The 27,961-nt window shown below is 34.9% G+C and overlaps 1 protein-coding gene across 2 annotated transcripts; it reads right to left on the bottom strand.

Annotated features, from left to right (window-relative positions):
* Nucleotides 1-893: 893 nt before the first annotated feature.
* SPON2 (spondin 2) lies at nucleotides 894-27,377 on the bottom strand. 2 transcript variants are annotated; one of them, XM_082759370.1, is made up of 7 exons: nucleotides 27,340-27,377; nucleotides 10,815-10,878; nucleotides 9,788-10,013; nucleotides 9,185-9,408; nucleotides 8,731-8,922; nucleotides 7,498-7,672; nucleotides 894-5,260 (listed from the first exon to the last, which is right to left on the bottom strand). In XM_082759370.1, exons 1-7 carry the CDS (start codon nucleotides 27,360-27,362, stop codon nucleotides 5,082-5,084), a joined length of 1,083 nt encoding a protein of 360 aa, XP_082615496.1. In that variant the 5' UTR covers nucleotides 27,363-27,377; the 3' UTR covers nucleotides 894-5,081. The 2 variants fall into 2 exon arrangements, with proteins under 2 accessions (XP_082615496.1, XP_082615495.1); XM_082759369.1 differs by lacking the exon at nucleotides 27,340-27,377 and having other exon boundaries at nucleotides 10,815-11,133.
* Between the last annotated feature and the right edge of the window lie 584 nt (nucleotides 27,378-27,961).

Genomic DNA, 27,961 nt, shown 5'->3' with positions numbered 1-27,961 from the left:
GCATGGAGCCCTTGGAGAGTCTCTTCCCTCCAAGAAAGGGCCACAAAGATGATGAAGGGACTGGAGCACCTCTTCTACAAGGAGAAGCTGAGAGACCTGGGACTGCTCACCCTAGAGAAGGACTGGGGTGAATTTATCAAAGTCTATAAATACCTGAAGGAAAGGTGCAGAGGATGGAGTCAGGCTGTTTTCATGGTGCCCAGTACCAGGTCAAGAGGCACAATGGGCACAAAGTGAAACACAAGGGTTCCATCAGCACATCAGGAAACATTGCTTTACTGTGTGTGTAACAGAGAACAGGCACATGTTGTCCAGAGAGGCTGTGGAGTCTTCTTCCTTGAAGACCTGCAAAAGCCACCTGGATATGTCCCTGGGCAACCTGCTGGGGTGTTGGACCAGTGACCTACAGAGGTCCCTTCGGACCTAAACCAGTTAGTCATTCTGTGTGATTTTGTGGTTATCAGTTCAGTATATTTTATAGCATGAAGGATCTTCACAGAAGTTCTGGCACAAGTATTAGTTCACCTCTGGCAAAATACTATGTCCCTGTACTGATAAAGAGACTGTCAAAAACGAGAAGCCTCATTTCCTTAAACATTAATGCTTTTTCTTTCACTCCATATGGTTAAGGTTGGAAGGATACAAATCACATCTCATGGCCATTGAAGCCTGAAGAGTCTCAAGGGTGATATTAGGACTCCATTACTACTTTAGCATTTATCCATCAGATCTAATTTTAGATTACTCAGAATCTCATTTCATAATTGGACTATTGGACTCTTAGTCTTCCAGCACAGGGAGATCTTGACTGACATTCACCTGTATAAATTCTCACACCTTTCCATATCTGCAAGTATATGTTTGGCTGCAGACCATGAAATACTTAAGGAACCACCCTTTCAGCTTTTTATTTATTTCTTCGGGTCTCCAAAAAAGCATGTTCCAATGACAGAAGACAAGCAAGATGTAGAAGGGGATGCCACTTTATTCTTCACTATGCCCAGGCACAGCTGGGACAGACACATTACTTCTATATTTCTGTCTAGCAAATACTAAGATAGTAGGGCTGTTGGATTTCAAACAAACAAAAATGAATCAGTCTCCAAGCGATCAGGATGCCATGCAACATACAGAGAGCATTTTGTCTCAGGCATTCAGAGTACCTGTAATTTATCATGTACCAAACTTCTACATATTACATTCCATTAAGCAGGATTTCACTGATTTCAGAATTGCTGCTTCAGGTGTTAGACTTATTTTCTGAGCATATTACATATTATCATGGAATAGTCTATATTACTTTTATTATGTTGTATCAGGTCTGATATTTCCACAATATTTCAATTACCTGGGACTGAGAGTATCCTGAACTGGTTTTGTCTTTGATTCCAGCAAGTACTCTCAGAACTTTTGCTCACACACCAATTATATCCTGCTGGGCACAGTTCTAACTCTATGATCAGAAAGGCTGGTGTGCAGATTCCCTCCTGTTCTAGAAATTAGGTACACATTAGTTTCTGTTATCATGCTTACGTTAGGCAGTGTGGGTATTGGAACCTGGATATTGGAGCTAGGTATTCAATGAACCCAAGACTGTCTCTCTCCAGAATGATCTTTAATAGAGGACCCTGTGCCATTTTGACATTCACCTGCAACATTTCTCAGCAGGCTTTGTGGATGCAATTTGTTCAGTTAGCTCACTCATCCCCTCTGATACATTCCCCCTCTCCATCTCCTCAACAGTAGGAAGATATATGTACATGGCAAACTTCAACAGGGCTTCAAACTGCAGTTAATTAGTCTGTTTGACACATACACACACACACACACACCGATCCCTCTGGACTATCTGGTAGTACTAAATATCTGCCCTCTCCTTTAATCCACCTAACATTTATACCATGGTACCTAGGAGAACTTTTCAGTACCATGGATCACATCAATCTCTCTTGTACCCTCACTTATCTACAAAACTACCCTAATATTTCCCAGTCAGTCAGCTCCAAAGTGCTACTCTAGATGTGTGCAGAGAAGCAACATCCCATAAAAAAGCATAAATGTAGACACAGCTTCAGCTGGCATTCCTACTTACTGGTAGGAAGAGCTTTCATGTGTTCACAGCTAACTGTTCTTAAATTCCTTAAAGTCCTGGATAAGTTGTTCTCAGTAACGGGGCACCATATTCCACTAAGGGAATTGAATTTGGCATTCAAGATTTTTGTAGGACCATGGTTTAAGTCAGTGGTTTTGCTGCTACACTTACCTTTAGCCGTGTCTTTCTTTGCTGCAAAAATGTCCATCCTGACATGAAAACTGATTATTCCTGCATAATATTCTTGTTGAAAATAAAATGTATTTCCAAATCCATTCTGTTTCCTTCCAAAGTGTTTTATGACATTAGTTTAACCCAGAAATTAATTTATGTATTTCTTTCCCTAAATTCCATGTATTTGGTACCGTAGTATCTTGGCTGCCAGCCATCTGTAACAATAGATGCGAGGGAAGAGTAAGGAAGAACTGATCTGTTAGATCTGTCTGTCAGACAGAACTTTCTTTGCTGTCCCAGAACTGTCAAGACAAATTCAAGACTGTGCTGAAAGTAGAAGTTATAAAGGCCTAACCATAGCCAAATATGGATCACATACCTCATTAATCAGTTTAATAAAGGTATATTATGAGAAATGCGCTCCATCATCAGAATGTGCTTCACTAGAACTCACTGTACCCACAGTTTTGCCAAGAAATGTCTGTCCCTGGTATTTGCAAAGCGAATATCTGAAACTATACTTATGGCCTTCTCCAAATACTACAGTACCACAGGGGCATCCAGACAGGATTACATATTTACCAGTGACTTCTGAAGTCACTTCTTACATTAAAAAAGCTTATCCACATAACTAACCGGATAGGAAACTTTCGTTTGAAGGAACCTGCAATGAATATTCATATCTAAACACTAAGTTAGAAAGTTATTTATCACTAACTGGACTTTACTGAAACGTGTTGACCTTTTACACATTCACTTCCCTTTCAACTCCATCTTCTCCTCGGGAAACTTTTGGCTTCAGGAATATGAGGGACTCTGCTTTCAAATCATATCCTGTAAGGCTAACATCCTACATTTGAGTCATGTAGACAATTACAGGTGCAGTTATATTTCTGTTGGGCTTAGTCATTCAGTTATTCTGAAAACGTGAACAAGCAAAACTTCATTGTTTAGGGAAGGCCTTGGAAGGTTCTTTCAAGGATACCTTGCACTTCAGCAAATCTTTGTGGAATTGTTTTCACTAATTCATAATTTAGAGTTGCATCTGAGTTCTGCCCAAAACTCTTTTTGAGTTTAGTCCTATGAGCAGCTGATGAAACAATTTGAATTTAGTTTTTGTGCTCAGAGAGCATTTAAGTATATGTAGCAATAAGTTTAAAAGAAAAGAAAGCATTAAGTGAGGAAAAAATAAAGAGGAGACAGAAAAAAATTGAAAAGGTGTAGAAATTGACTAAACACAAAACATGGAAATAATATTGTAATAACACTATTTCTATTACAGAATGGACACAGGAACATCAAGAAAAGAAAGTATAATAAAAAGAATACTGAAATAATTTTGAAAAACATGCAACGGTGGGAATCCAAAAAATGTAAGATGTAGAAATTCCTATACTTAGCTCTAACAACTGTGCATTCATCAGTATCACAAGACCAACTTAGTTTAGCCTGATAAAGTTTCACGTTTCTTTGGGTCTTTGCAAGATTTATCTCCTGTAAAAATATATAGAGAACTTTTCATGTGTTTCTACTCTACAGAGAATACAGTGTGTTCCTTTAAGTACATAATAAAGATTGCAATATTTGATATATTCGAAAATGAACCTACACATATGCAACCCAACGTCTCCTGTTGAATATCTTTCCTTTGTGTTTGTAGAAATGCAGCGTGCTGTAAAAGTTTTCTGGATTGATTATAAATATCGCCTACTGAACAGTCTTACTACAAAATTCTTTTCCAGTTAGTAGCCACAACTCTTTAAAAGCCACATGTTACATTCATTTTATAACAGTTATTTGAGCATTAAAACCTGCCATCTGGAGCAGTTTCTGACATACTGTGTTTTGTTAGATCTGTGTATACCTCAGTCTTAGATAATATTAAAATGTCATTAAGTTTTCTCTGTGCAAAGGCTAGGATGACCCAAATAACAGCAAATACATTTAAAGGAACATGAAGACATTTACTGCACATACAAAGAGAATTATATAATTTATGTTATGGTCAACAGTGATAACTTTTTAACAGTTATTTTTCAGACAACTCTCTAATGGGCGACACTCACCAACTATCAGTCAGGTCTTAAATCTCAGTTAACATTTTTAATTAAGTTCACAACTTTTGTACTAGTATCCAAACTTCTGGGATTTTTTTTAGTAATTTTATTGTTGAGTGTCCTCATGATATGTATTCTTCTCATGTTTGAGAGGAGAAAAAAAAAGACATTTTCATGTATTCATAAGTCTCAAGACAAGTTTACTCAGTCATATTATTCTCTTAGCCATACTGCAAACATCTGGTCACTCTGATTTATGTAAATAGTTTCTGAAGAAAGGCAAGTAAAACATGTTTAGAAAGACGACAAAAATGCCAATAAATTATAATAAACATAATTTAGAGAAAAAATTAATTTCTAGGTATAAATAGTTGTAAATCAACAAATTACATCATTTAAGAATGTTACCAGTTTAGATTTTGTGATAGAAAGATTTTTACATGTATGAAGCATAATCTTTCCAAATGTCTTCTTTTCTGCCACTAGAGGGTACTCCAAGAACTTACAGTATATTTATAACAAAGATTTATTTGGGTTTTCTGGTCTGTAAATGGTCAAGAACTGTTGTCATACTAAACCTTAAAAATTTAACCCCCAAAGAAACTTGATATTAAACAACTTTCAAAACCAGTCTAATATCTTTTCCGCAAAATAGTGCAGCATACCTGAATTATAAGGAACATTGAATGACATGTATTTTAGATTTAGTTAAACTTATCCTGCTTTTAAATTAACTAAATTATTATCTTTTATTTATTTCAGACACAATTATCTGGTTCGCATCCTGTTTCTTCATCCAGATTTGGACAAGGAGTTCCATTATTGGCAGGGTGAAGAAGTACAAAACGAGTTCTGATCTTGGTCCCTGGTTTTCTGCAAGGACCTCTACAGAGACCCCAGGAAGACCATTGGGAAACCTCACAGTCCAGTGGTGTTTCTGCAATATACACAATAAAAAGGTAACTACATAAATTTGTGCTTAAGGCAAATACATAGTTGGCAAAGCATTAAGGAATGATGATGAAGTAGTGTCCTTTCTTATACAAAAATACATCTGATATTAATAAAATCCATATGTCATCTTATAAATAAAAAGTCTGCTTTCAGCTCCTAAACCCAGGGACATTGGTACTATTATTGTTGCAGTCTAGAGACTGTCTGAGGTACTACATCAGTAGTGCAGCAGATTATTTATTGAATTGAAAATATAGAATTCCTATCAAAGAAAACTATTTTTAAAGTAATTGCATTCAAAAGATTACATTCCTAAGAACATGTACTGTCAATTTTATAACTCATTTGCCATTGCATAGCTTACTAAAAACACTAGGATTAAAGGTTTTATCTGGTTTATTTATGTATACATGTATTTCTTTGGCAATGTATATTGTTCCTGTAGTTGTTCATATCAAATTCCATTGAACTCTAATTCCAATTTGCTTCAGAAGTAACAAAAGTCACACTTTCTAATCAGTAAATCTTCTCAATATTTTTTGGCATGTAAGCTACAATTCCCTTTACCAATAAAGATATTCTGTAAATACAAGCCTTCTAATACTAAATGTGTTTTCAATACAGTTTTAATTTAATTTAATACTGGAACTAAATAAATCAGAAATTCTAAAGTACTTTTCATATTGTGTACTTTCATTGAAGCTATCTGTTTTAAAAATATAGGTGCTTATTCATTAACTGGTTAAATAAAAATATTGCTTGTCACAGGAAATTGCATTAAATCTGTGTATTACAGCAGTTGTGGATAAAATAGCTGTGCACAAAACCAGCTTCAAGATTTACTGTATCAAATGTGTGGCTTCTGGTATAAATTTCTGGCATTACAATGGAACCCAGTACTTCTGAACCCAATACCCATGCTTCTAGCAGGAACAAGTGACACAGTTTGATCTCTGATGATTAAATTTGTCCTTTTGCTTCAGGAATATATTTTTGAATAGACTGGTTTACTGGTTAATATACTATAAAATGAGGATGTAGGATTTAATTATTTTTTTTTTAAATACTGTACTTTAAATGAATTGTTTTAGATTTAAATGCTAAAAAGGGCCAAATGTTCCTTTCAAATGTTGTGGGAAAGACGTGACTGAAAATGTGATTTGAAGCGCTCACTTTGAATATGTCTTGTTTACTAATAGTAATACATTTAAGCATAAGTTGATAGAGACACTTATTGAAGTATAATTCATGTGTGGAGAATTAGCTTTATTTTTGTGATTATAAGGTGACTTTAGGACAAAGCTAGAGGCATTCAATCTTTAAAATTATTTTGGAGAAGCTCTTCTTGGAACATAGCAGATATTCTAGAAATACATTGGGGATTTAGCCCATTGCTGCCCACTTAATGGTATTTGGGATGTCAGTCTTCTTATTCTTAACCATTCCTCTTACAATTTATTAAAAATCACTAGAAGACTATAAAGAGAATACCTAAAGAATACCTAAGAGAATACCTATAGAAGACTATAAAGAGAATAGGTAGACACTAACTTGTATCTTTCCCTTGGAACAGATATAGTATTTTTTTTGTTTTGGAGATTAGAAAATTACCCTTCAGACTGACTTGAGCCAAATATTTGAACGTCACCTCTACCTAAATGAGTTTTTGGGGTAAATTTTTAAGGAAAGAAAAAAGAAAGAACAGTGTTTTTGTTGTCAGAATGTCTGCTGCTATCACAAATATCTCCAAATCAATTGAATTATTTCAATTCATATTTCACGTAGCTACTAAGCCCTCTGACCCAGAGACAACAATACTAGTTCTTTTTTTCCATCATCATGCAAGAATTTAAGCGGGAGTACTTACTTCGAAGTTGCAAAGAATTTGTGAAACTTTGTCTCTGATCAAATATTGTTTATTGCTCATAAAATGCACTGACCTATAGTGATACTAAGGCTTGAGTAACCCTCACTGTGGATATAACCCAACCCTTTGAACTACAGCTCAAATATGAAATCCATTCCTTATTTTTTCAGGGATTCTCTTTTATGTCAACTGGCTTGTTTTATTTCCCATATGTAAGTCTGGAAACTATTGCAATGCAGATAGAATATTCTGCCTAATCACCTATTTCATCCACATCCCCCGCCAGATTTCCACATATTTTCTGAATGAATAGAAATAACAGAATTGAGCATATCAAAGTGCCAATCACTTACCTGAGATGGTGTCTAATATTTCATTACTTTTAGCTGGCTGATTAAGATGAGGTATAGGAAGACCCAGCTGGTTTTTCTTTAATTTCACCATTGTTACTTGAGCAATAGGCGGCAAAATTTTGAGTTTGGGATAATAAAATGAATTTGCTGGGTGACTTGGGGAGGAACAAGTGATCTGTGAAATAAACAGGAAACCTTAAAGAAACTACATCATACTAGTAAGAAATAACTGGAAAATCATGTTTACACATCATGTTGATTCTTTTTGGCAAGCAAATTGCATTAAAATGGTTTCTCTGAATCCCAGTTCTCCAGACTAATGCCGGTAATCCCAGAATTTTTGCCCAAAACGCTTTGGGATTGGGCACAATGAATTGTGCCATCCTTGGATGGAGGACTAGAACGGGAGGTAATGAAAACAGAGATATGTTTGGAATGGTTTGATGGGAAGCAGTGGATATTATTACAAGACAAAATACAAGATTATTAAATAATAATATTAGGTATGCTGTAGCAGCTGTTATGTGGGTATAGGAGGCCAGATGGATTGTTTTCCAGTTTCTCTGTTCTTTTTCTCACTGCTCATTAGAACAGCATTTGGCTTTAGAAGAACTGACCTTAAGGAAAGGACTGACTGAATGTTTATAGTATTCAAAACCTTTGAGTCAAGATGCTCTGTTTCCTACCACCCATAAATGACAAAAGCAAAAAGCAAGAAAAAAAAGACTGGAAGTGGGGTCACTGCAGTAGCAATGAAGAATGTCTCTGCTTTCCATTAGCTCCTTTCCCTCAAATGTAGCAGTTTCAGGTTTCAGCAATACTTTCTACTGAAAACTCCTCCCCAAATCAGTACTTACAATTCTCAACTTAGAATTTTCCTGTTTAGACACTTTTAGTCATGCCAAGCCTTTTTGGAATCTTTTTATTTTCCTATATTTTTAAGAATTATTAAAAACCATGTTAAAATGCTCATATTTTACATAAATAACTTTACATGTAAGCCATTTTTTTTATGATCTATCTACATTTACTCAATAAAATAACAAGGTATAGAAAATGAACAAGATCAGTAGGGTTATCAGCTATTAATAAATCCATGTAGAGAGAGCATTAGCACTCTCAGATACAGAAATCAATTTCACAAGAGAATCCATTGACTAATTAAATGATAGTTATCCTTTAAAGGGAGGACTCAAAATAGTACAGGGTACTAAACTATGTATATACACCTACCTCTGTAACTGTATCCTGTGGAATAGTGGCAAAATTTGGGGAGGAAAATGTGAAACCACTGTCTGTTCCAGCGTCATATGGAAATAGATCTACTGATACTTCTTCCATCCAGTGGTCTCCTTCACAGAGATTTAGGCTGTCAATACCCACAAACCAGTCAGGGCTTGGCACAATTCGTACAACGAATGAAACCTAATGAAACAAAACAACCCATCAGGATTGCATCAGTTATATTCCAGTCACTGTTATTGTAATTGTAACATAACATTTTTGAAGGAAATGGTCTTTTATACACCTCTGCTTTATAGAACCCATACAGTGATCCCTGCAATTTGACATGCTCTTATAGTAACATTTTTGCATTATCTTATACTTACCAATGAGAACTCAAATATTTAATTTTATGTAACCATTAAAAAAAACTTTAAATATTAGTATGTGCATATGTACTTACTAAGGGATGTCTTGAACGCACTTCTAATTCAGTGGAAGTTTGTCCTGTACCACTGGAAATGGCAGGAGCAGAGAAGATTCCATGTACACTCTGAATTTTCTCTCCAGCTTCTTCTATTTCTTTCATTAATACCCATGCTTCACCCTTTTCAGCAAAATCACGTACACCATTGCTGGCATATTCATTTTTTTTCCACATGCTGTAGTCAGAACTATGAGTAACACCTATTTGAGTGAATACATTGCATGACATAAAAGTCTGTTTTAGATTGCCCCTATTTCTTCAGTTTCTCTGTTTTATTTCTGAGGTTAAAAAAAGAAAAATTGTGTATAAAAATGAGTGAACACTAAAACATTTGACTTATCACTGTTTATTTCAGCTGTAACCAATTGAAAACAGAAGTCAATTGAAAACAGTTGTAGATTTTTGAAAGCATTGTGGATACTTCAATTTCTGCATTTCACTCTTAATAACTTTGGCTCTTTTCTTTCTTTTAACATTAGTTATATTAAAATTTACTATTGAGAGGAAAAAAATAACTAAATAAAAATCACAGTGGTCAAGAGATTTATCTGATCTTAAAACTATACATACTTCACTTACCTAGCATTGATGACCACTGTGCTGGGGGCCTATAAAGTGGATACTGCTTAGGGAAAGCAGTCTGGCTCCATTTCCCTGTGAAGATTATGCTGTACTTTGCAAGTTCCTCTGCTGTGCAAATAGAATCATCACGCACAGGCAGGCTGCTGGCATAACCTAGAATTGTTACAAGCAATGTCCAGATAATTTTGCTGGAGCAGTAGACAAACATCAAGTTTTCCATTCCCTTCCACGTGAAAAGGAAAAAAAAAAAAAAAAGTCAGACGCATTAGTCACTCTAAACTCAAAACTGAAAAGAGTTACGTAATAAAATGTAACAGAGCATAAGATATAACAAAAAGAAAACATATATCCCAAACACTAAAATTGTTATGCTTCTAAGAACATTATTATAATGCTTTTGGATTTGATATTTCCAGGCTATATACTACAAATCCGTAATTCTACCTGGGACAAGTGTTTCTAATGAAAATAAAAATATCTTAACCTCGTTCATAGTACTACCTCAGAAAAATCTGTTTCTGATTTTCTTCTGAAATCTTATTAGAGTCACATCTTGAATTAATTAGAGTAGCAACTGTTTCTGTGGAAAACATTAGTGGTATATTTATTCTTCTAAAGATTAAATTGCAGGTTACTTTGCCAAAAGAAATGATTTATTTTAAATTTGTGTCCTACAAAGACTGTTTTATGGCATAACATTTAAAATCAAATACATTTCAAATATATATAAATTACTTTGCTGTCATAACTTGTGCATTAAAAAATACATCGCAATTGCTTCACATTGTTAAAGCTACAGAGTTATTAAAAACCAATATTTTTTAAAAGTTGCTGTCATAGGCTGTGCAAATTTTGTTTTTAAATTAATATGATAATTGCATCAGGCTGTTGAACTCAAGCAATTGTTTAAAATAACAGCCTTAAAAATTTAATTTTAAATGCTTTTTTCCTTTGAGAGAACTATGCAAACATAACTAAAACACTAATAATATATTATTTTGTAAAAAGAGCAGTGAATACTCACTAAATATTTCCTCTGGAGCACTGGTAGGGGGAGAGCACCTGCTTTTGCTGGCAGCTGAGTTGGTCTGCAAGAGAAGACAGTAGGAGTCTTGCTATTTATGCCTGAAGAGGGTCCCTTTGGTCCAACAATTATTGTAATCTTTAGACTTTCCAGGTTTGCAAAAAGCATGCCATCTTCTTACTTGCAATCTTTTTGGATGGACTATCAGAGGTTTCCTGTGTGTCAGCTGGTTCAGGTTCCTATCAGAAGCTTGTAATGCCGAATAGACGAAATGCTTTTAAAAAAATACCTTGGATTCTTACTAACAGTTCGGGTTTTCTGGTGACTTTACAGTTCTCTGTTCTTATTAATGCCTCTAAGCTATACAAATGAACTGATTCCAATGCTGGAATAGTTCTAGTGAATACACTTTAAATGAGAAGCATGTTTTCTTGTAAGTTTTATTGTCTGACAGATGCTCCTTCCAAACATTTACAGAGAGCTTGCTCACTCTCACACACCATATGTATGTGTTCAAATAAAAGGGGTGAGGCAGCTAAAAAAGTCAAGAGGAAAAAAAAGTTGCATTTCATAATTGCACATACTCACACAGACTGTCTCCTGCAAATATGAATTAATTTAAAGTAGTACAGTGTATATTTTTGTGTTCTACGGTACCGTATGCTGGATGATGAAAGGGCTCTGTAACATTGTGGTTTCTTTGGAAAGAGTGGTTTTGGGAAGCTCTGAAATTTTTCTTAGCTGTCTTCAGAGTAAAAACCCCCAAATAAAAATCTCATTATTAAAGTTAAATCATACATCTTCTGTAACACAGTACATATACTTAACTCACTAAAATTATTTAAATTGTCTATGAAGAATTATTCTTAATACAGTGACCCAATTAGAAATAATATTTAATATTTATTTTAAATCATTTTCCCTACAACCTTTTTAAAACGCCTGTAGGGAAAATAAGGGCTTTGTGCCATGCTTATAAGGTTAACAAATGCTACTGTGGCTGATCAGCAGAGGAAGTTCAAAAGTTTACAATGAACCATGAAGAAAGTCTTGCACAGAGTCTTCTTTTGAAATTGTGAGGAATGTCACTGAAGTACTTCCACAGATATCTAATAAGATGGTACAGCATATGGAAAAAAAAATAAGTGTTATTTTTCAGATGAGAATCCCAGGCCATCATAGCTTAAGTGACATAAGCTATTGTCCACCAGGAGGGTGTTACCAACAAAGTAGTTTGAGCTTTGTGGCACTTTAAACGGAAATTTCTCCTTCCCTTCTGCCTCCTACCCATGGTAAATCAGCAAGAAAAGCCAAGATACACATAAACTGTGATGTCTAAAATGACGTTCATTTCCCTATTGTCCTGGCAAAATGGAATCTATTGAAAGTTTCAATATACATGGATTGAGCACCCATAATCAACAATTCATGTATGTCTGGATAGATTTGGGGAACACTGTAGCAGATTAACTATTTAGACATGGTTGTACCCTCTGTTTCCAAGGTTTCTTCCTCTGTCCTATATTCTTCCCAGTGAAAACATCCATGTTTCCCATAATTTACTTCTGTTCCAGGAGCCAGAGTCCCCTAAGAAAACGGGCAAAGAGACTCTGTGGATATTTTTACACCATTTTTTTGAGTGTTTGTTGTAGGATGTTATGTGAATTACATCCACCTCTCACCCTCCTATGCTCAGAATTCCAGATCCACAGGTTCCTTAGAGAATAGTCTACATACATCAGAAGTGGGTGATGTCTCCAGCTCATGCAGCCTTCTAGAGGCTATAAAAATTTCCCATAAGTATTAGAATACGTTGCAGATAGAACTGTTAATATAAAATTGTGTACTACTGTCTTTAAACTTCAATTGGTTCTGTGGTTATCTTTATCACCAAATTACTGATCCAGCTAAATTCATATATTGAAACATACTGTGACACTTCCAGGAGAACACTTAAACTGAGTACATAGCAATTAGTTCTGCATCCAGCACAGAATTATTTAGGAGATCAGACTCTTCTTCTCAAACAGAAATTACTGCCAAAAGGCACATCACCAGACTAGACCATTCTAGTTCCATGACTACATGTTATGAATGGCTCCAGGAATAGGACAATACATGCAGGCAGAATAATTTGGCTCAGATATTATAAGGAAAACTTACTAAATGATGAAAGACTGAATCGTCGGAAGTCATGAACTTGGAAAGTCATTTGAGGTTTCTAAGTATGGATTACACAAAGAAATATCAAAAACGAGAAAAGTTTAGTTGATTCTCTCTTAGAATAGTACCTCATGAGGCTTTGTACTGAGCATCTGAGATGTCTTCCAGATTTACAATTTTGTGTAATCAGTTAATCCTTCTTCTAGAGTACCATTACTCCCATTTTTTGAGGTTATCAGACTCTTCAACTTAAATATACAGTTAAAGGAAAACAGCTGAGCCTAGATATTTTACTTTTCTACCTTACTACTTTGCTAATTAGGGACTTTGAAGTTTGAAAAACTGGAGAAGGATTCTTTCCTCAAAGTATGCAGGTAGATGGAAACTGGATTATAGTCCTTAGGCTCACTCTCAGATCCTGGTCCAGAATGGAAATTTTCTTTGTTAACATTCCTATAGCAGACCATTCCTTATTTACAATAAGTTCTCTGCACTTATAGAGTTCTATAGAGGAATAGAGTTCTCGGGAGGAATAAAATCTTCAGAACCTACAAACTTACTCTTATCTTTTTTGGTTTACACAGTGAAATTGTTGTACAAAATACAGCAAATTTAGACGTTATTTAATTATCTTCCCTTCCCCCTCTCATCACCTGCCACCCTCATTGCTGAAGGAGGGGAAAAAAAAAAAAGACACCTAATAATGTCATAAAATACTAACTCCCAATCTTATTTCTTTTAATGGAAACCCTGCTAAGCATGATCAGTCTCTGACATTGTGAAGGACAGAACATCAAATTTAGTATCTCATAGTTGAGAAAAATTCTCCCCCCCAAAAACAAACAGATTTCCACTCAATGAATTACATTCATGGCTGGGAAGCCACAGATGCCAAATTTCTGTGGGCCAGTAGTTGGAGAAAAAAATTGCTGTGGCATCAGAATCTCTGCTTGCATTCCTTCTTTGGTGTGCATGTCCCATTAAAAACAGATGAAAACTCATGAAAAACTGGGGGGAAAAACTTCCATTTAGAAACCATTTTGCATGTATATAGAATTGGATTTTTTTTTTCTTTCGCAGCAATATATACATATTTTTTAAAGTCTGTGTGGTTTTTTTACACCTATTTTCCATCCATGTGCATACCTCTATGGTCCCTGAATGCTTAAGGCAGACAAAGCTTATTTTACTTAAACATCAGTGCTGAACTTGTATTTAATTTTGTTTGTGTTTGTGTACAACTCTTGCTTTTTCTTGTCAATAAGAAAACAGTCTTACAGTTTCTGCAGGCTTTACTAAGATTCAGAGGGTGAAAGATTGAAAGTATAAAACAAAAATGTTTTGTGTGTGTTTTTTAAATAATGGTCAAAACTGTTTCTAGAGTGTTCTGTATTTTTGGTAATCTAAAATAATAAAACAAGAAAAAAAAAGCTCTACTTAAAGATAGAGCAGTACATTTAGTATCATGTTGATTCTTGCATCATTTACAGTATATGAAAACATTTATATGAACATGTTTAGGCTATTACACAGGAATATAGTGCATTAAAAGGGTGTAAATTCCATTTTGATTAGCCACAGAATAATTTAGTGCTTTCGCTGGTAAGCAATGAGATTGGCATGATTAGTTAAGACTTTTCAATTAACCTGTAAGGTTAAGAAAAAGGAGATTGGACTAAAATGACTAATCTGAAGTTAGCTTGCCCACCTTTATTCAGAACAGAAGCTCGAGAAATTTTGTTTCTCTATTCCTAAAATATTATCTTACATTAAAACCTTACTAAAAAAAAAAATCCATTTTGCTGGTAAGTAGTACAACTTTGATATGTGAAGGCTGTTTAATATGCTTCTGAATAGCTAGCATCTCTTTGTGTACAAGAAAAACATAACATTGTATTACTTAAGAAGGATTAAACACCCATACTTTCTCTCCTGCAGTTACCATGGATACACATACGATTATGGGCACTCAAAAATGCCAAAAGGTTTACGTTCAGTCAAAACCCTCTAAATTGTAAAATCTGAATATCAGAGTGGTAAGCAGCAGAATATTGTACCATGAAAATGTTATGGTGTCAATTTAGAAGACTTTATAAAATACAATACAAAGCATTCCTAATACTGGATGTTGCAATGGTAGTTAAGGCAACTTTGAATTTCAACTTATCTTTTGGGATAAGGATTTAGTTTGCAGACTAAGGCATGTAAAATATGTGTATGCATGTGATCTAGATATGTGAATTACCACTTTGTATAATGGAGGTATAATCATTATAGTCACTATAGTCTAGAGAACTGTTCAGCTCACCCTTTAATACATACCTGTATTTGACCAAATGAATAGCCAATGAGTAGCTCTCTTGTCTCCACTAACTGTATTACTAGGCTCTGTTGGCCAGACACCTAGCCCACATAAGTAACTGATTCAGGTATCTTTATCTGTTACTGAATCTAAAACCAGGTGCACTTCATTAAATGTTCTCACTGATGCCTATAATCAAGGTTCAACCTGCTGGTAGTTCAACCTGCTGCACCCTGTATTTTGAGTTTACAGATTCCCATTTCAAGGGTGTTGGGTTTTGTTTTTTTGTTGCTTCTTGGTTTGCTTTGCTTTTTAATTCAGGGCTCATTGAGAATTCAGACCAAGATAAGGAAAAATTCCAGCTTTATTGACCACAGTGACACTGCTCAGTAAGAAACAGCTCCAGCATTCTTCTATCATCTATATTTAAGTCACTTTTAGTACTGAAAAGCCTAATTTGCCTTTTTTCCATCCTCCAAAACTCTACAGATCTCGGCAGAAAAACAGCTTCTTTGACCTGTTCATCAGGCTGGTATTCTGAGCTGCGGGATGAGGGCCAGCTCAGAGCCCTGTGCTAATCTGCAGAGTGCCTGCAGCAGCAGCATTAGCTGATTGGACTGTCCAGTATACATGACTTAGCAGAACTCTGAAACAAGCTGAATATTTAGAAGACGCTAACCTTGTAGACCTGACTCAGACACTTGTGGGAATCCCTGCTTTTAAATTTACTTTTGATATTTGCAAGAAAACCTCTAACTCAAACAAAAAATTCCTTTGAAGAGAATCTAATATACAGCGTACTACAGCTTCATTGCAGTACCACACAGGTTATTTTTGTGGTATTGTGCAAACACACACAATATAAAAAAGAAATGTCTTAATATATTACTTCATTCCATTATTCATTTTTTACATTGGGTGTACAGCCTGTACGATACGTGTTGACTTTCTAAAACCAGCTTGATGCTTCTTTTGCCCTGTAGAAATGCCATGTTTCTCTGGCAACACTGTAGAAGACCACCAAATTAAATTTTAAAATAGTCACTATCAAGGCAACTCTTCACCATCAGTTTTGTTGATTTCTCTTGTGTTTTTGTTGTTGTTGTTTGTTTGACTGTTTGTTTTTAAAGGCCTTAAATATACTAATATACTTAAATGATACCTGTGGAGTTTTAAGAGTTGCATTTTTAAGTCATGTGAATAATATTAAAAATGAATTGGTCTTTCATGAAAAGTCATTCATATATCAGATTCTGCACATAACTCATTCAGTAAAAGGTCCATTATTTGTGACAACAGTCAACCAGTGGAACAGTTGGCCAAGAGATGCAGTGCAGTCTGCTTCCTTGGAGGTTTTAGGATGAGACTGGATAAACACTAAGTAATCTGATCTGAGCTCAAAGCTGACCCTGCTTTGAGTTGGAGGTTGCACTAAAGACCTCATGAGGTCCATTATAACTTCAAGTATCCTATGGTCCTATGGCATTGTTTCAGATCTTATTCCAGCACTTCAGGCACAAAACTTTCACTTATCTAATACTTTCATAAGTTCTCTACACATCTGTGGTTTCTTTCATATGTAATACAGGGTATGTAATAGCAAAATGAAGGCTTGTAAAGGAGGGTGACCTAGGGCTGATTTCAATGGAAGACAGAATACGGCTGTGGCATTTGATGGAATACAATGCAGAATTCCTTGATTTAGCACCAACCGATCTCTGTCTGAAACAAGAGATACGAAAGCTAAATGCACAGGTGATCATGAAGGTAATTAATTGACTGAGAGACAGGATCTATTAGTTCAGAAACAGTTCCATGCTAACACAGTCTTATTTTGAGTTCTGAGAAAAACTCTATGCAGCTATCTCTGCACATTGATCAATGACAGTAACTTACATAGAAATGTTCATGTGCTTGTTCAGAATCTCTGCATGGAACACAAATAATACTGCAGAGTACTAAAAGCTTGCCCACTGAGTTTATTATAGGAAACTTCACATATTTCGTAATCCCTCACAGAATAAGCAATATTGCAAAGCATTTTTTACAGCATTTTATAAACACGTTATAAAGTCAACCCCTATCAACTGGATTCTCTTAATTAACAACACTACCAACATTTTGTTGAAGGAGTCAAATACATCCTCATTTAAAACATTTGCAATTGTGAATTTATAATAAAGACATGATGCTGCATATATAAATAATTGTTTTATAACTTGTTTATAAATATGACTAAATGTACAGGAAGAAGCTTTCAACAAAACTAACAGCTTTGACAGCAGAAAAAAATATAGATTTTAAGGCATATAAAAGAGCACAAAAACCTTAAGGGTAGTAAAGGACAGCACAGACTTTTTGTTTAGACTTTTGTTTCTGACCACAGGCTAGACTCCTTGTCCACAACAAGAATCTTGCTATTATCCAGAAATAATGAATTAAATAAATGGCTCTATTCACTCTTTGATTCTCAGCAAAAGTAAGGGAAACATGAAAACTAAGATTTATTTATTTTTCTAAATGATTATTTTGGCCAGTATTGTGGAAAGTGAAATTCATTTTTTAGAAAGTTTATTATTTTGAAATTGAAGAAAACTGCTCTTTATATAACGGGTTATATAATTCCTTGTAATTTTTACTGCAATTTCAGACCGCTGCATTATTAATAATCATAAGTGCCTGAATGTGAATTTTATTTATCAGTTATTACAATGAAAAAGTGACCTCAACAAAGATAATGTAAGTTTTCTCCATTATATTCTGCATTAACTACAAATAAAGGATAAATTGATATCAATTTATATTTTGGGAAGCTGTGCTGCTCGTTTACTTCTTTTACTTCTAAAACTAAATCAGTGTAAAGTATTGTTCTAGGAAGCACTGTATTGCTAGAAATGCTTGAATGGATTTTTAATTCTAAAGCACTGGTATAAATATGAATAAGTATCAACAGAAATACCCTATGATTATGCCAGCATGAATATAATAAGAATCTGACCTATTATTTTAAAATATGTAAAACTCATATTGTAATTTCTTTTGTCAATAGAAAAGCCATTGGCCAGACAACATTTTAATTAACCACCCTGAATTCTGTTTGTGGATTCCATTAAGAAAGGATATTATTCTTCACTTCTTGTCCTAACCTGTTCTGCAAAGCTACAATGCAGTTTACTGAATATATTGTCACTTACAGGTACTGGGAAACTGTCCTAGCAGCTGTTTGGATGTCATTTTTATAATTATGAATTGAATGCATTATTAGAAGCAAATATATATATATATTACATGAAAGTGCTACAGGTTAATAAAACTGAGAGGTAAATAAGTGTAGAACTGGGTAAAGACTTCAGTGATAATTTGCATTCTTCCCTTTCTCACCTTTAGTTTGCTATATGGACAGTAATTGACCTATATGACCATTATAATATAACGCGTTCCTAGCTGTCTCTAGAATTACTATAATAGAAAAAGGCAGACCAGTTAAAATTGGAAATTTAAAAGTGTTGATAATGAATGCTCAGAAAAGCAGTGCAAACTGAACACTAATCTTGGATGTATATAGAAGGTAAAATCATGTTCTTTAGTGATTGTTTTGACTCAGCAAACCTATGTGGTAAGTACAAGAATGTATTCCTAAATTTTTAATGGACAATACTTAATATTTAATGAATCTATTTAATCAAAAATATTTAATCAATTTATTTCATGGAATCCTAGAAACACAAGTTGGAAGGGACCTCTGGCTGTCTCTTGTCCAACCTCTTACTCAAAGCTGGGCTGTACCCCAGCTAGGTCAAGCCAGTTTTGTCTGTCTGAGTCTTTAAAGGACCAAGGGTGAAAATTTCTACCACCTGGCTAACCAGCTGTAATGTTGTTCCTTATGAAGCAGTTCTTTCTCCTGAGCAATCTGAATTTCCCAAGGTACAACCTGTGGCCTTTGTCCCTTACTACCTCATCTGGCATTATCAATAAGAATTTGGGCATTGTTTTTCTTTGATGGGAAGAACCCTTCAAGTTTTTGTAGGCTACCAGATTGCCCTTAACTTCCTCTTCACTAGACTAAACAAGCTCGGTTTAGTCTGAGCTCACTCAGCTCTCCTCATACATCATGTAGTCCGACTTGTCTTGATAGGCCTCTGTTAGACCCTTTCATGTCTCTCAGCGTCCTTCTTGATTTGGGAATCTCAGAACTGAATACAGTAATCTGTGTGACCTTCCAATGTTTAGTACAGGGTGTAATAACATCCATCAGTCCTCTGGCCTTGCAAATCCTGTTGTAGCCCAGTGTGCATTTTGCTTTATTCATGATGAGAAAGTGCTGCTTGCTCTCATTGAGCTTGGGGTCCAAAATAATACCCAGGTTCTTTTCAGCAGTGCTTCCATTCAGCCTGTTGGTTTCCATCCTGAGCTGATGCACAAGTTATTTTGCCCCAGGGGCAGAACTGTGGACTCCTTGTTGAACTTTTTGATGTTGATCTTCTCAAGATTATGAAGGTCTACCTGGAGACCAGATTTGCTGTTTGTCTTGCCAGTTACCCCACTGATTTAGTATTGTCATCAAATTTTCCAAGAATACACAGTTTCCTCAAATACTGTATGTTTATAGTATTCTGTAGTATGATATAAAGAAAAAGAATTTTACCTTTTTCCAGATGTGGATCCTCTGCCTTTTCTGGAAGTTCTGAAGTCTTTCTCTAGGACTTTTAACAAGCTTTCAGTAGTCACTACCAATATTCTGTTTAACACCTTTCTTTCATGTTTGTATCTCCTACTTTTCATGTTCACTATTTCAGAAGCTACATCAGCATTTGCCTTCCCTGCTGTTCTAATTCAGACACAGATGTCTTTATCTTAATAGTGATTTTGACAGTTCTCTTGGCTAAGTTACTTTTGGCAAATTAGATTGTGTAAGCAGCCTTTCTCTTTTACTACTTGTGAATAAAAATAGTCAGAGATACTGAGATGCCGACAGTGAAAGATTTTACAGAAGCATATATCTGCCAAATTTTGGATCATCCCCAGTGACAGTATCAATATTTTCCCTTTAATTGTTATTCTAGTGTTATAAAAACTGATATAAATACATACAGTCATGTCCTTGAAACTGCAGGTGAGAGGATGTTTGGATGTTTTCTTATTCTTAGCATGAGAAGCTACCTTTGCAATGCTTACAATGGTGACAGTATTGCCTGACCTGCCTTTTCCCCACCAAAATAAAATAAAATAAATTTGTATTTCTGAAGACAACAGTTCATAAAATCTATGGTGAATTACATAGTCATTTATGAAGATAAGTCTAGACATATTACACACAAAGCCCAAACCATTATCACAGAAATCGCATAATTTCACAGTATCGAATTATTTACACGCTTTCTTTGTTGGATCTTTCAAAAATGTCCTATCAAATATGTCAAATCAGACAATAAGTATTATAATTTTTGCTAACCTTTACTTTCTAACACCAATCCCTTGTCATCTCATCTGGCTGGTGTAATACAACAGATAGTAACAAGCAAAGTATGGTGCAACTTTAATTCTTTTATAAGAATTGTACGGTTTGAATGTAGGTTGTAGTGCTTCTACAAAGGCTGTGACATCTAGATTCAGTTCATGTTCAGTAACACTGTCAGTTGTCCCAAAACACAAAGGGAAGGGTTTAAAAAAGAAAGGTTGTGTGTAATGCTTTATGCACAGTTCATAGATCAATGTTTTTTGTTGATAATTTCATCCAGTAACTTTGGCATTCATTTTACTGGACCGTGCTAGTATTGTCTGAGGGTGCAGGACAGCAGAGAAGTTGGCCAATCTATGGGGGCTCATAAATCCTTGAATTTGTAATGTCAAACCACAGATTTTATAAATTAATTATCTGATAAACAGAATGTAAAAAACACTTCATGGTGTGGATTATAAGATAGCTGCTTTTCTGGAGAACTTAAGTGTTTGATTTTAGCATCTACAGATGGAAAAACATGCAAAGACTGAAGAAGAAAGAAAACAGTATTAGAGTATGCTCTTAGATTTCTTGTACTAACCAGAGCCTAGCTGTCATCATAGATTAGATCAACTTCAAGATTTTGAACAGCAAGCTTATTTTTCCATGGTATCTAGTCCATTATAGTAGCTATTCGTCTCCTGCTACCAGCAGGCCTGGCCAAATAAATTACCCCAGGGATAATTTACTAATATTTCTATAGTCTTTTCCAAATAAGGAAGAGGGGGCCTCCATCTCAGAAAGCTTATATCTAAACATTTGCGTTTATGAGGTTATGTTGTGATTCTGAGGAAGTCTGAGCCTTGAGGTAGTACTAACCAATCTTATCTGCAGAGTGAACATGCCCTAAGACACTAAAGCGGTTCTAATCTTTGTGTTTTCTTTGAGCACAGACAACCCCTTAAAATCAAGCAAATGCAGATCAAGTCTGCAGATGATGCAGACTAAATAAAAGTTTTGAAAACAAATCTTCCCCCTGTTTTCTATTTCCTTTCAGAACGAGTCTCTCCTTCCAGATGCTCTGGAGTCCAGCAATTCGCGCTGCCTTCATGGGTTGCAGCAGCCTTCACACAGTCTCCCTCTGGGTCTCTAGGAATGTATCCTCTCCTTGACCTCTGAGGCTTGGCTGTAGATCTGCTCCTTTGCTACAAGCAAGCCATGTGCTTTCTCAGGAGCCTTCCAGTCTGCATGAAGACACTGTAATCTCCTCTCCCATCCCCTGTCCACCTGACCCAGGCTACCACAGCCAGGAAAAAGCAAGAGGCAGCCCTTCTCACTGCTGCTCTGTCACACCCTTTGAAAATAAAGCAGAAAATGGAGGCTAAACAGTGAACAAAACACCATCTTGGCATCTGTCATGAAGATAAGGAGCAGAAATAGGAGGTACTCTGCAGTCCCTGCAAGGGTTTTCCCAGCTTCTGGATTCAGAAGTGCACCCTGGCCATTTTCCTATCTCAATAAGACCTGGGTGAGGCCTGGACTCATCAGATCTCCTTACGCTCTGGTTTCTGGGGAGAGAAGATCCAGATACATGAGCCAGAATGGTTCAGGTGTATGCTCATATTGCTGAGTCTGGATTACAATAGCATAGTCCAGAATGAGGGCAATATGCATATATTTATATCAGGCAGAATACAGAAAAGAGTAAACGGGTAGATGTTACAAAGATAATTAAAATGTGTCCACCTCTTTGTCTCACCCCTGCAGTAACTCTCAAAAATGTTAAACAATTATCTGTTCAGCTTCTACTAGTGCTAACTGTTGTCATGGCATCTGAGTGTCTCCTAATATTTAAAAACAAAAACAAACAAACAAAAAAACGCTGTGCAGATGTATTTGTGCAGATGAAAAACAAAGCATAACATCAGAAAGTTTCTACTGCAGGGATAATCGGTGAAACAGAAGTTTGCTACAGAATGTAGATTTTTGTAGGATGGTGACATACTGTGAATTGAAGTTCTCACCTGAAGCAAGGACAGCCTCTGGGATTTACCCCTGCTGGATATTAGGAGAGAAAATAGACAAGAATTAAATGAACCCCTTTGGAAATGTGAATGCGAATGCAAAAAACCACCATGAGGGTGGTTTTTTTGAGCTCTTCAGCAGGATTCTTTGGCTACATCAGATTTCAAAAACTGTTCTTCAATTAGGGTAATATGTATAATGCTAATAGTGTAACTGGAAATAAGTTATAAGCACAATATTAAGAAGTACAATAGTACTAAAAGGATGGCTGAGGATACTACATGTATAGTACCGAGAGAAAAGAGTCATATACTTTTAAAAAATCTATCACCTTTGTTTTATCCATCAGACAAAGAGCCTCTGAAGAGACACATCACAAAACCTTCAGACAGTAACATCTGGAAAATCTCTAGAAGTAGCTTGCTTTTCTAGAGTGATACAAGACTGCCTTGAGTTATCCATAGTATTTTATACAAGTCATCAAGACTGTTAGTTTACACTCAAAGATAGATAAAGGATGTGAATTAAGACAGATTTTCACCAAGGAACTTGGCAAAAAAAAAGTAAAATGAAATTCTGGAAATCCAATATAATTACCTCATAACTGAGGTCCTAGGGGAAAAAAATAAAATAAATCCAGATACATAGAAGTAGTTTTGATCTAAAATCCATGCAGATTTTTCTTTTTGAGGTACTAACCTCTGACCCTATTCAATTCATTCACTTGTTTTCAGTATCTCTTGTTTATATCCTGTGTGTTGTTTTTTTTTTCACTCTGATGTAATATTTCAGGGTATGAAAAGGCTTTTAGAGGAATGAGGTACCTTCTCTTATTTCCAGCATTCTTTCACTGATCTCTCTTGAGTAATGCTCAAGTGTATTTATTTCTTCAGTGTAACCAAAGCATGAGAAAAAAAAAGGGAGGAAATCTAGACAGCATAGAAAATCTCAGACATCCCTGGATGTCACATGGACAGGTGTTTTCTTATATGTACAATGATAAAAGAAGTTAATTCATATTTTGGAAAAAAAAAATGGAACATTTAGGTTAGGAATATGAGTTCACAGAGCGCCTCTCATATGTTCATCATATAGAGAGAAAGAGAATATGTAAGAGTGAAAAAAATAATTAATTTAAAAGAATGAAACAGTAGCTAGTGGATTTAGCAAATCCAGGGGATTTTTACCTGGCTGATCATATTTGTTCTTTAAATTTTTTCTCTCTAATTTCCTTTATTAGATGAAAGTGCATTTTATGTCATAAAAGCCTTTCATTTTTTGTCTATATACTTAGATATATTAAAAGAAGATATTTCTTCTTTCATTTTCTCATCAGGTGGAAAATTTATGAAAATGAGAAAGTAGTTCAGTGGATGGAAAATTAGTATTTTCTCTCATAAATTTGGCCAAGAAAGATTTGGAATATTTACTAAAAAACTCCCAGAATGCAGCACTATTTTCAAAGTTGGACTGGAGCTGAGTATTTGTTTTGTTATTTGGCTAACATTCCATAAATCAAGTATATCCCTTCTCAAGTTAGTTTTAACTGTTTCTACCCAGCTTTTCAGTGTGCTACTACAAAACAATCTCACCATACCTATTAGATGACCAAACATACTTGCTAATACAAGCTTTTCAGGTCAGGATATCAATATTCTCCAGCTTTGCAGAGATAAATTCAATTACTTAATATAATTGTTATGTGGCTTTGGTTCTAATAATCACAAGTGTATGTCAATATTTTACCTTGGGTATGATCTTCTGAAGCAAATTTCCTGATCATTCCCATTCACCATGCTTTCATTCATATTATGGACTAGTCTTGGAGCCCCATGCAAACTGAATTTTGGAATGGAAGTAATCAGAAGGTGAGCTTTGGGAAGCATTCAGTCCACAGGATAAGACTAAAACTAGCCCAGAATTAAAGCCCCCTAAAACATGTGAATGCTAAATCCTTAGTACTGACTATTTCATTTTATTAATCTACTTCTATTGGTCTCTGCTACTTGCCAATGTGGACATAATTTCCAGCTGAACTTAGACCTCACAAGATGCAGAACCTAATTCTAAAGCACTTTAGGCACTAAAAAAGTCTTAAAAATAAATATAGGAGTTAAGGATGTGATCTTATTTGGGACAAAAAAATGTCATTAATTGGTTATCTGCATCTTTAAATGCTTAATCATCTTTTGAAATCCAATCCTCATATTTCTGTGCTGCATTTCCAATTTCTTAAAATGGGGATAAGTAATATTACTGAGTTTGACAGAATCTGATGAGATTAAATATATTAAAAAATGAGCTGCTCAAATCGTAGAATAAGAGGGTTGTATAAGTCTGTAACACAGATTGCTTTCATATCACAGATCAAGGTTAAACAAAGGCTAAAGCTCTGCATGCATGATTTGCAAATGCAGTTATGCTAATAGCATGATGATCTTAATTAGATGATCAGCTGCATATCTGACTTTTGATAATAAGTCCTAATGTGACTTGCTAATCAATGTCAGATATGGGAATAGAATGTAGAATTTTTGACTTGTGAATCCATGCACTAATTGCTAAACCAGACTGCCTCCCTAATGTTATCCTTCACTTCAAAATGTTTTATCTTCTGCTTGTACTCATGTGTTATTTGAACAGCTCTTTGTACATTCAGACTGTTAAGACCAGAAGAATCCACTGCAATTATATTATCCGACTTCTAAATAACATGGACCAAAGAACTTCTTTCTATCTCATATTGGGACATTTATTTATTTTTTTTACTTTTTTTTTTCTTTTTACTATAAATTAGTGTTGTCAGTCTTAATTTTTGATTGTGCTAAAAAATATTTTTTTCAAAGGCATCCAATTTTGATTTCAAGATTCTAAATTATGATCAATTTGTCACTTTCTATGAGAACTGTCAATTATTAATTACCCTCAATGTAGTGAGATGCTCAAAAATAAGGTCAAGTTCATCCTGCTCTTAAAAGTTGCATTTAATTGCAAGTTTAAATATTTCTGTCTTCTGCTTGCAGCCATACTTATGTCTTGCCTTTAACTGCTAGATGAAAGATTTCTATGTATCAGATCACAGAGTGCTGTATAAAGAAGACTATGAAAGAAAATTAATCACTATAATCACATTGCTTAATCCACTGTGGGAAGTAGCTCAGATAGCTAAAAAAGAACCACAGTAGAATATAATTATTTTAGCTTCAGTTGCCTTTTTTTTTTTTTTTTAGCCAAATAGTCATATAGACAAATTTTAAAAATAAACTATTACAATAAATAAATAAATAAATAAATAAATGTATTTTTAAGTGAAACTGAAAGATTCAGCTGTATTCATTGTGCTCTCAAATGGACAATCCTTGGATTCTATACCTGAAGAGCAGGGGAGGAAAAAAAGAAAACAAACCATTTTTTTCTTCCTGAAAGCCCAGTGTGTAGTTGTCAGCTGTTCCACTGGGTTTTGTCAACACATCAGAAAATCATCTTAGCAACTGGGATTCCCATTAATTAGCTCACTGGAATAAATACAGCTGTCAAAGAAAAATAGGGTATTGTGGAATTTCCACACACAATAAATCATTACCCCTCCAATGGACAAATGTTAGAATTAATCAAACTGAAGAAGTACATGAAGCTGACATGACAGGAAAATAACAAATGTTATGATAACACACTGAAGCTAAGCTTTCTTTATATAAAATTATTAACTGAAATGTAGCAAAATTTTATACCAACGTGTTGGATGTGTATAAAATTGCTACCAGTTTAAAAAATCATATAAAACCAAAGAGTAAAAACTTAACGTACAGAAAAAATGGAAGAAGGTATTTTTTCTTCTGAATGCAGAATGCCACATACAATGGTATATGTACAATAGTTTATACAACAACAACAACAGAATATATGAAAAAGTTGTTATACCTGTATTTAACTTCATTTCTACCAACTGAAATGTTAATAGATTCTGGCCTAATTGTTACATGATGTGTTATTCTTCATCTTATGCACAAATTTACTGAAGGGAGGAGGAAATCAGCAAGATGTTTCTCATTTAAAAAGTGCATATTTGCTGCTGCAGCTGCAGCTTTGGCTTCATTTCATAGTTTGAGCTCTCAAAGGGCATAGAAAGGAACAGTAACAGCCACTATGGCCCCAAACTTATCACCTCCTAAATAGAAAATGGAAAATTTAGACAGGAAGAGAATTAAACATGTTTTCTCCACTAGTAAAGAACTTTCAGAAGAGAAAACGTATGCTTTAAGTTACATAGTTAAGCCATTGTTAATGGACCAAATTCAACAACAGAAAAAACCAACAAACTTCACTAATTTTGAAAATGTTCAGTTTTCTGTTTCTCCTGTTGTACTGTGCTTTTCTGACCAGTCTTCTTTTCACTGAGAAAGCTTGAATGAGCCTGTCATACAGAATTACAAGCAGAATTTCAGCTCCCACTGAGAAAAAACTCAGCCATTCAATTCTTTTGAAAATATACACATCTATACCAACAGATTCCATTTGTATAACAGCAATATCCACACTATAAATTATGGAATAATATCAGAACATTCATTTTCCATGACCTTTCAACTCCTCACCTCTGCTCTGATGATGAATCCATTCCTCCTGGGATTAATGGAAAAACATCAGACAGTCAGAAATCCACCAAAAGTGGAAGTTCAATGAGACTGAACAAAAAGTTGATTTGAAAAGTGCAAATAACTGGAAAAAAAAAAAAAAAACCTCTAGGGAAGTTCTGAAAACAAGTGGAGGGAAAGTTTCTGCCTTTCTTTTCTCAAATGCAAGATTCCCTTTGTAGCATTTTTTCCTAATTAAAACACATGAAAGAAAATAAATTTTAAAAGCTTGTCAAAACAAAATACTACAAACACTGGGGTGGAAAATGGAAAAGAATGAACCACAGATAAACAGCCTTAATCACAGCTCTTAACTGTATACTGGCACGTGTTCAGTGTTACAAGGTTAGTTTATCAATTTGAATGGAATGCGATGAAATCACATATTAAATAATAAATAAGGAACTAGAAAAATAAATTCATAAGACTTAGGAAAAAAATAATAAATAATAAAAGGTCAAGAAGTTTTATTTAGATAGACTAAAATCACAGTTTTTCCTATGTTAAAATATCCTGTAATTCCACTGATTAATATTCTAGAGAAGAAACATCTCTGTCAAAGTTTCATTATGCTATACTGTGA

Source organism: Aythya marila, assembly GCF_965140915.1.
Source record: "Aythya marila genome assembly, chromosome: 4".
NCBI lineage: Eukaryota > Metazoa > Chordata > Aves > Anseriformes > Anatidae > Aythya > Aythya marila.
This window is presented reverse-complemented; position numbering and strand designations above follow the sequence as displayed.

Excerpts from the sequence above, each read along its gene's own strand:
- SPON2 (XM_082759369.1), bottom strand. The coding sequence starts at position 10,982 with ATGCTTTTTGCAAACCTGGAAAGTCTAAAGATTACAATAATTGTTGGA. Across the intron at positions 10,014-10,814 it reads TGCTCCAGAGGAAATATTTA|GGAATGGAAAACTTGATGTT; the intron begins GTGAGTATTCAC and ends TTCACGTGGAAG. Across the intron at positions 7,673-8,730 it reads CACAGGATACAGTTACAGAG|ATCACTTGTTCCTCCCCAAG; the intron begins GTAGGTGTATAT and ends TTTATTTCACAG.